At 52.3% G+C, this 8,878-nt stretch overlaps 1 protein-coding gene across 1 annotated transcript; it reads left to right on the top strand.

Annotated features, from left to right (window-relative positions):
- Positions 1-250: 250 nt before the first annotated feature.
- Positions 251-1,411, top strand: LOC310866510 (zona pellucida-like domain-containing protein 1; the record flags this gene model as incomplete). The annotated part of the gene is made up of 1 exon (XM_083776144.1): positions 251-1,411. The coding sequence occupies one exon, from the start codon at positions 251-253 to the stop codon at positions 1,409-1,411; it is 1,161 nt and encodes a 386-aa protein (XP_083632270.1).
- Between the last annotated feature and the right edge of the window lie 7,467 nt (positions 1,412-8,878).

Below are 8,878 nucleotides of genomic sequence, written 5' to 3'. Positions count from 1 at the left end.
CCACTGCTACGGGTCCATAATGGTTTCATTTCACGCTCGCTGCCGCCCTTCTCCTTAAAATACAATGCAATTGTTAGCATATAGCAGGGTGCTTTGACCTTGTTTTTAGCCAATCACAGTGAAAGAGACATACCATAAAAGAGTCCTGAACAGCCATCACCAGCATCAACCTGCGTTTGCCTTCAGAGCTGACTTAACAAGGTATCCAGAGATTCCAGACGCAGAAGCTGAAAACTGTCATATAGCCAAGATGAATTTTCACGTTCTTCTAATCGTCGCCACCATCATAGGCAGAAGTAGTCAGCTGACGCTGAGTGACTGTGGTACAATAGGACAAGCGAGGCGTCCAGAATTCAGTGACATCGAGGTGACATGTGGCACCAACTCCATCAGTCTGGCAATCCAAGCCTGCCCTATCGTCTACACCGGCTACAACGAAACGCTGATGATCGTGAACCATAAGTCTGACCCAGACTGCAAGGGAACCCTGGATTTGTCTGCAAATCCACCCGTGGTGCGTTTCAACTTCCCCTTGAACAAGACCCATGCCTGTGGAAGTGTCTTCAGGACCACCAGCGCTGCCGGCACAGGAGTGTTCTCAGACTTCTCCAACATCCAGACAGTCAACGTCAGTGGCATTGTGCGATCCTCCGATCCCACCACAGGGACAATCACCTACAATGCTGAGATGAAGTACTACTACTCCTGCGCCTACCCCTTAGAGTACCTGATCAACAACACCCAGATTGATGTGTCAGCCTCCTCTATTGCATTGAAGGACAACAATGGCAGCTTCATCAGCACCCTGCGCCTGGAGCTGTTCAGCGATAGTGCCTACACAACGCCCCTGGTGATGCCACAGAATGGAATCGAGCTGAGGACCAAGGTCTACGTAGAGGTGAAAGCCACCAACTTGACAACCCAGTACAACGTGCTTCTGGACCGGTGCTACGCCTCAATCTCCCCACTTCCTAGCAACTCCAGCTTCTTCAACCTGTTTGTACCCTGCGGCGTTGACCATCTCACCAGCATGAACCAGAATGGCGTCAGCCAGAGCGCCCGCTTCTCCTTCCCGGCTTTCCGCTTCATGGAGCAGCGGAACGAGACCGTCTCCACCTACTACCTGCACTGCATCACGCGCCTGTGTGAGGTCTCCACCTGCAGCGGCTTCATGAACTGCAACAACAGGAGAAGGAGAAGCACGGACGATGAGCCAGCCGACCTCTCCCAACTCCACACCATCACCTCCCCGGAGATCGTCACCCAAGACGATGTCATCAATGGACAGACCACAAAAACACACAATGTGAACTCTTCCGCCGGGCTTAGTGCTGCTGTAGGTGTTTTAGCCTTCGTGTGCATTGTTGCCCTCTGCATCGCTGCTGTCTTTTACAAGAAGCTCAGGAGGTGAAAACAAACCTTCTCGAGCTGAAGGCGTGATAATGGGGCATCAGGCTATAGGCTAAATACTGTCTTTTGAGGTGTACCATATCCGCCAGATTGTCTAACTTTTCTGGTGGAGGACAGTGCTTGGTTCATCTCACTTGTTGTTTGTTGGGGGAGATATTTGCTTGGTTAAAAGGTGTAGGACTATTTTAATTTTAGATGAAAAAGGAAAAAGGAAGGAATGAAATGTGTATATAGTTGTCAGTGTGTTTAATATGTTGTTAATGTATGCATGTAAGCGCTTCATAAGCTTTTACTTCATACAAAAGGAGGAAATGGTAGTTGGAAAGATATATAAATAAGTTTCATAAACACAGTTTTAATATGTGAAAGTGTATGGAATATTTTGAAAGGGAAGTCAATGTACTGTTTAATTTATTGAATTAATTGAATTCATCATCTTTGCTTATACTTTGTGTACTTTAAAGTGTAACATTTATTCTTGAGTCATCTTGACTCGTTTCTATCATTTCTTTTTCACACATTGAATTGAATTGCTTGGAGTACAATAATTTCACTGCCTGCAATGTTGCTACTAGCTGTTGTGTGTGTAGTTGACAACAATAAAGAACTTTGTATTTGTGTATTTGAATGATATTTTTGTTGAACGTCTGCATTTAATGTATAACCCATAAAGACCTGAGGCCAATTCTAAAGATGTCTACGAAACTAACAGTTTTCTGAAAAACGTAATGTGTCTATGTCAGTGGTTTTCTATGTCAGTGCTTTTCAAACATCAAGCACACCCAACATTATATGGATTTGGCTGCAAACAATATTTTGTTCCAGGGACCCCCAGAAGCAAATATTTTGACGGATTGTTTATATATATATATATATATATATATATATATATATATATATAAGATATCGTTGCTGTCGGTAGGAAACCTCATAACTCAATTTTGAGGTTTTAGATTTATTTTCATAAATCGATGCTACTGAACACCCTTTACGTCTGTGTGTTGTTATGAACATTTTGAACCAATGGAAAGTATCAAAATGTTCTCTATCGTATCAGAGACTATCTCTCCACCCAACATATTTCATATGTATGGGGAATGTCCCCACCTCACTTGTGACGTGGATATCTCTTTAAGACACACCAGTATTAACTGGCACGCACGGGTATTTAAGGCCCAGGTGTGCGTGATTACACTGCTTTTTTGATCTCCACCAGTCACCAGACAGACGTGGCGTCTCGACAGCAGAAAAGCAAACAGCTATAGATAGCAGATTCTTTTGAATTCTTGGTTTCTGTTTTCTTTTTCTTTAAAAATACTTAACTTAATACGTGTTGGATTGAGACCGGATTAGACCCACCGCAGCGCGGATAGAGAGCCGGCGTGACATTCGCTCCTCTCGGGGTTGTCTCAGTCAAACACTCGTTTGTAAGTAATCTGATTAAACAGGATAACCGGCCAACACTGTTACAGGCGTATCGCTGACGGAGCGTTAGCTTACGCGCCTGTGGTGTAGCCTGTCCGTCAACCTGAGTGCAGGGACACGGACAGGACAAGTGGCTCGTAATCCTTCATAAAGGCAGCGGAATAAAGCACTATATACGGGTGTATTATTGGCGCGAGGCGTCAATTCACGCATCCGTGGGGCATATTCCGTGGGCTGGAGTGGACCTGCGACGGCGCAGAGAAACGACAGCCTTGCCAGGCTATAGCATTAGACACAGAACACAACACAGGCGTATTGTCGCTGGGGCGACTTCCGCGTCTGTGGGTGGCTGTGTCTTTGCTCGCCTCGTGAGAACTCGCTCGCTTGAGTGTATTGCGGCTAAGCCGTTCACGCATTCCGGCGTAGACTGCGTGGTGGAACCCGTGCGGACGGTGGAAGCCACGGAGCAAGCGTATCCTCCGAAACTCCAAAAAAAACAACAACTCCACAAACAGTGTGGATAGATAGCAGTGACACGCAGGGAATCCCGTGTGACGTCACGAAGCCTAGAGCCCGTTCCTACTGCACTGAAGAGGGAAGCCCCTCCCAACCGGTGGAAAACACAGCTACGTTGTGTGTAGATAAAGATATATAGATATATATATATATATACAATACATATATATATATATACATATACTACATATATATATAGATATATATATATATAGTGTTGTGTGCCATAATAGGCATATAGCATATATATATACTTATACTATACTATAAGATATACAATTAATTCATATTGATTAATATATTAATATATATATATACACCGATATAAAAAGGGGGGGCTGACAATGGAACCAGCAGGCTCCTGTGTCAAATGTGGGGTGCGTATGCCCCCAGAGGACGGCCATGAGGAGTGTGTGTCCTGCCTAGGCCCTGCTCATGCTATGGCAGCACAGGGGGACCCTACCTCCTGTATGAACTGCTTCATTCTGCCAGCCAGAGCCAGAGAGGCTAGGTACCTCATGTTCAAGAGACAGAGAGGAAAAAGCGCAGCAGTGTCCCTACCTGCCCAACAGGTTAAGCGTCCCAGAGAGGAGCCAAGCTCCGCCCCTTTAAGAGTCACCATTCAGCCAGACTGCTTTGAAGGTGAAGACGAAGATGACTGTGACTATGACGATGAGGAAGTCGACGTCGAGGCATTCGAGGAGGAGGAGCCCCTGGCCTCCGCTCAGCTACAGACCGAGCCAGCGGAGGAAGAGGGCAGTGAGCGCACGGCCTTGAGCCTCATCATTGCGGGGCTGGTAGAAAGGGCATCAAATGCCCTGGGGGTCGTTGCCAAACCGGACGGGACAGCCCCTGTCCCCTCCCTCTTTGATGACGAGGGGGAGACTACAAGGGCCCCCTTCTCAGTACCTATCCTCGAGGATTTTGAGAAGTTGGTTCGGGGACAGTGGAAGGATCCCAACATGCCCCTCCGCCTCACCAGGGAGGGCAGAATGCTCTCTGCCACCAGGTGCCCGGAGGACATCGGCTGTGGCGAGCTGCTGCCCAATGTGGACGGGGCCTTGGCCGCTTTAATCCTGCCCTCCAACTCTGTGCTGGGCGTGGCAGGTACCCCCAGCGGAAACTGCAAAGTGATGGACAGTTTACTGACTAGGATGCATAGGGCCATGGCTGCCCAGGCAAAACTATCCAACACAGGGGCCATTTTGTCACTATATCAGCGTAAGCTCATACAGGGCATGGGCAACCATATTAGCCCAGACCTTCTGGAGGAGCTTAAGCATCTCGCCACCATACTCCCCAAGCTGTTCAGAGAACAGGCGGTGGCAGCAGGCAAAGCCATGGCAGTGTTCTGGCAAGTAAGACGCCATCTACTGCTATCCCAGTCTAGGAAACTGCCGAAGGAGGACCGAGAGTGTCTGAGGAAGCTGCCCATCGAGCCACTGTCCCTGTTTGGCCAAACGGCCAGCGACCGGCTGCAGCAAGCCCAGGAAGCACGTAAATGCGCACAGGAGGCATCTCGTGGCTACGGCCTCCGCAAGGGTAAATATAGGGCACCAGCAGCCGCTAGCACAGCACAGGCTATGGGCTATCAGCGGCCCACTGAGGACCTGAGAACCTTCCTGGACGCCGCCAGGCGGACCAATAGAAAGCGCGGCGGTCGGCGCGGTGGCGGAGGTCGGGGCCGAGCCCCCCGACGGCCACCGCCTTCTTCCTGACGCCAGCCGGGACCCGGCTCACCACCTGGTCCCTGCAGCCCGCCACAGAGCCTGGGCAGCTCTTGCTGCGGACCCCTGGGTGTTCTCCACCATGACCCGGGGCTACCGGCTTCAGTTTGCCCGGACTCCACCCCTAACAAGATCGGAGGTGGTCACATCTGGGTTCGACCCCCATCACATGGCGGTGCTACGGGCGGAGGTCTCTACCCTCCTGGACAAGAGAGCGATCAGGGAGGTAGAGCCAGAGGATCAGCGGGCTGGCTTCTACTCCCGCTATTTTCTAATTCCCAAGAAGGATGGGAACCTCAGACCGATACTGGACCTCAGGGGCCTGAACCAGTTTCTGCGACCTCTGAAATTCAAGATGCTGACAATTCCCAGAGTGAAGCAGGCGATCCGGGCAGGCGACTGGTTCGCCACTATAGACCTCAAGGACGCCTATTTCCAAATCCCCATATGGCACGGGCACTGGCGCTTCCTGAGATTCAGCTTCGAAGGCAAGACTTACGAGTTCTGCGTCCTCCCCTTCGGGATCTCGCTAGCCCCGCGCACCTTTACGAGGTGTATGGATGCAGTCCTGGGGCCTCTCCGGCGAGAAGGACTCAGAATCCTGAATTATCTGGACGATTGGCTTGTTTGCGCCAAGTCACAGGAAACATGTCACCGCCACGTAACCCGACTCCTGGGGCACATTCAGGGTCTAGGGCTACGTCCCAATCTCGAGAAGAGCAGGTTAGAGCCATGCCAGGTTGTGCAGTTCCTCGGCATGGTTGTGGACTCCAGACTCGCCACTGTGTCCCTGACGGAGGGGCGACAGCAGGATCTCATGGCCTGTCTCTCCCTCTTCTCCACGGGAGCCAGAGTCACCTGGAGAATGTGCCTGCGACTCTTGGGACTGATGGCAGCGGCAGTCCAAATAGTTCCTTTGGCCCTCCTCTATATGCGCCCGGCACAGAGGTGCCTCCTCGGCCTGGGGCTGCATCCACAGCGACAGCTGCAGGCCAAGGTACAAGTCACCTACAGGCTGCAGTTAGCACTTCGCTGGTGGAAATGCCCAGGCAATCTAGCCAGAGGGAGCAGGCTCGGCGCAGTGACGCGGCGCCTGCTAGTGTCAGCAGACGCATCCCTGGGCGGCTGGGGGGCGGTGCACGAAGGCGCAGGAATCGGGGGCCGCTGGAGTGGTCAGTGGGCTTCCCAGCACATCAACATGCTGGAGCTGAAAGCAGCCCAACTCGCTCTACAGGGGTTCCTGCATCACCTACAAGGTCACCACGTGCTGCTGAGGACGGACAGCGTGGTAGCAGCAGCTTATATCAACAGGCAGGGAGGCCTCGGCTCCCCTCGCCTCTGCAGGCTTGCACACAACCTATGGGAGTGGGCATCTCCTCGCCTGCTGTCCCTCAGAGCAATACAGGTGCCTGGACTGGACAATCAGGCAGCGGATTGCCTGTCCAGAGACGGCCCGAGCCCAGGGGAGTGGAGACTCCACCCAGAGGTGGTGGCAGAGATCGGATGCCGCTTTGGGGCACCAGTAGCAGACCTGTTCGCGTCCAGAGAGTCGACTCACTGCACCCTGTTCTCCTCCATAGGAAGGGACAGTCCTCCCCTCGGCACGGACGCCTTGGCCCAGAGATGGCCCCAAGGCCTACTATATGCTTTCCCCCCCTTCGGCCTCCTCCCTCCCCTCCTACAGAGAGTGCGGGAGGAGGAAGTTCAGATGGTTCTGATAGCCCCACACTGGCCTCACATGATCTGGTTCTCAGACATCCCGTCGCTAGTCTGCGGGGAACCATGGGAGCTCCCAACCCGGAGGGATCTGCTCTCACAGGCTCAGGGGACTCTGTTCCACCCCTTCCCCCAAGGACTTCGGCTTTGGGCCTGGCCCCTGAGAGGGCCGGCTTCCTAGCACTGGGCTTGCCGCACACAGTGGTGCAGACCCTGCAGGGAGCAAGGGCACCATCAACCAGGACCGCATACTCGTACAGGTGGAGGATGTTCGAGTTGTGGTGTGAGGAGAACGAGGCAGACCCACTACACTGTGGGCATCAGACGATCCTGCCTTTTCTACAGGACCGACTAGATGAGGGGAAGGCTTTCTCGACCCTTAGGGGTATGGTGGCTGCCATCAAGGCCGCCCGTGTTGGGGAGTGCAGGCTGTCGGCAGAATGCTGCAGCCTGATCTCACTCTTCCTAAAGGGCGCCAGGAGGCTCAGAGCGCGAATTAGGACCCCAACTGTTCCACCTTGGGACCTGGGCTTGGTCCTGGAGGCCCTGAAACAAGCCCCCTTCGAGCCTCTGGAGTCAACAGGCTTGAAATGGCTGTCCCTCAAGACAGCATTCCTGTTAGCAGTCACTTCTGCGAGAAGAATTGGGGAGCTGCAAGCCCTATCGGTCCATGCAGAGCTTTGCAGGTTCAGGCCGGACGAGGGGGGAGTAGTGTTACATCCCAACCCGGCCTTTCTCCCCAAAATACTGTCAGAGGCACATCTCAATCAGAGGATTGAGCTCTGTCCCCTCTTTGAGTCACGGACGGACGGAGCACAGAGTCGGTCCCCACTCTGCCCGGTTAGGGCGCTAGAGGCATACATCAGGGCCACACGTGCCCTGAGAGAGACTGACCAGCTCTTTGTATGCTTCAAACAAGAGTGTCTGGGAAGACCACTATCCAAGGCTAGGCTGTCCCATTGGATCACAGAAGTGATCCGGCAAGCGCACGAGCAGGCAGGAGTGCCGGTGCCGCCTGGAGTGCGGGCGCACTCCACCCGTGGGATAGCGACCTCTTGGGCGCTGTGGAATGGCGCGTCTCTGTCAGACGTCTGCGCAGCGGCCACATGGTCAACTCCGTCCACATTCACCCGGTTCTACCGGCTGAACGTGGCGGGACTTGCTTCCTTTGGGGAGTCGGTCTTGCACACGGCTCGGCGGTAGGTGTCACCTTCACCAGTCAAGTCAGCCTTGCGACGGGCGGGCTGGCTTGAGCGGCCCTTCACCCCTGCGTTCCATGGCCTTAGCGCTAAGCTTGCGGGGCCAGGCTCTGGGCAGCGTCTGGCGCCCGAGCATTTGGCGGCGGATGGCGTCTGGCCGTCCGGCTGCTCCAGGGGTTGTAAATATTTTAAATTGAACACAATTGTAAATATTTTAAAGTGAACATAACTGTAAATATTTTAAATTGAACATAACTGTAAATATTTTAAAATTGAACATACTTGTAAATATTTTAAAATTCAGTATGTGCTGGGTCGGAGCCACTGGTGTTGGCGCGGGGGCTCTGGTACTGTATCGCTTCCTCACGAGGTGTCTTACAGAGTTCCCCATACATATGAAATATGTTGGGTGGAGAGATAGTCTCTGATACGATAGAGAACGTGTGGTTACGTTGTAACCTATGTTCTCTGAGTGAAGAGACTATCTCTCCACCTCGATGTCGCTCAGAAGCGGTGTCGATCAAGTAAACCAGTGTAATCACGCACACCTGGGCCTTAAATACCCGTGCGTGCCAGTTAATACTGGTGTGTCTTAAAGAGATATCCACGTCACAAGTGAGGTGGGGACATTCCCCATACATATGAAATATGTTGGGTGGAGAGATAGTCTCTTCACTCAGAGAACATAGGTTACAACGTAACCACACGTTCTTCTGAAAGAACCTCTGAACTCCATTTGATCCTCAAACTGTCAGTAGAAACACTTAACTCCACTGCTCTGTGGGGGCACTGACTGTGTGTGTGTGTGTGTGTGTGTGTGTGTGTGTGTGTGTGTGTGTGTGTGTGTGTGTGTGTGTGTGTGTGTGTGTGTGTGTGTGTGTGTGT

The sequence above is a fragment of the Protomyctophum parallelum genome, assembly GCF_964188405.1.
Source record: "Protomyctophum parallelum genome assembly, chromosome: 11".
NCBI classification, from domain to species: domain Eukaryota; kingdom Metazoa; phylum Chordata; class Actinopteri; order Myctophiformes; family Myctophidae; genus Protomyctophum; species Protomyctophum parallelum.
This window is presented reverse-complemented; position numbering and strand designations above follow the sequence as displayed.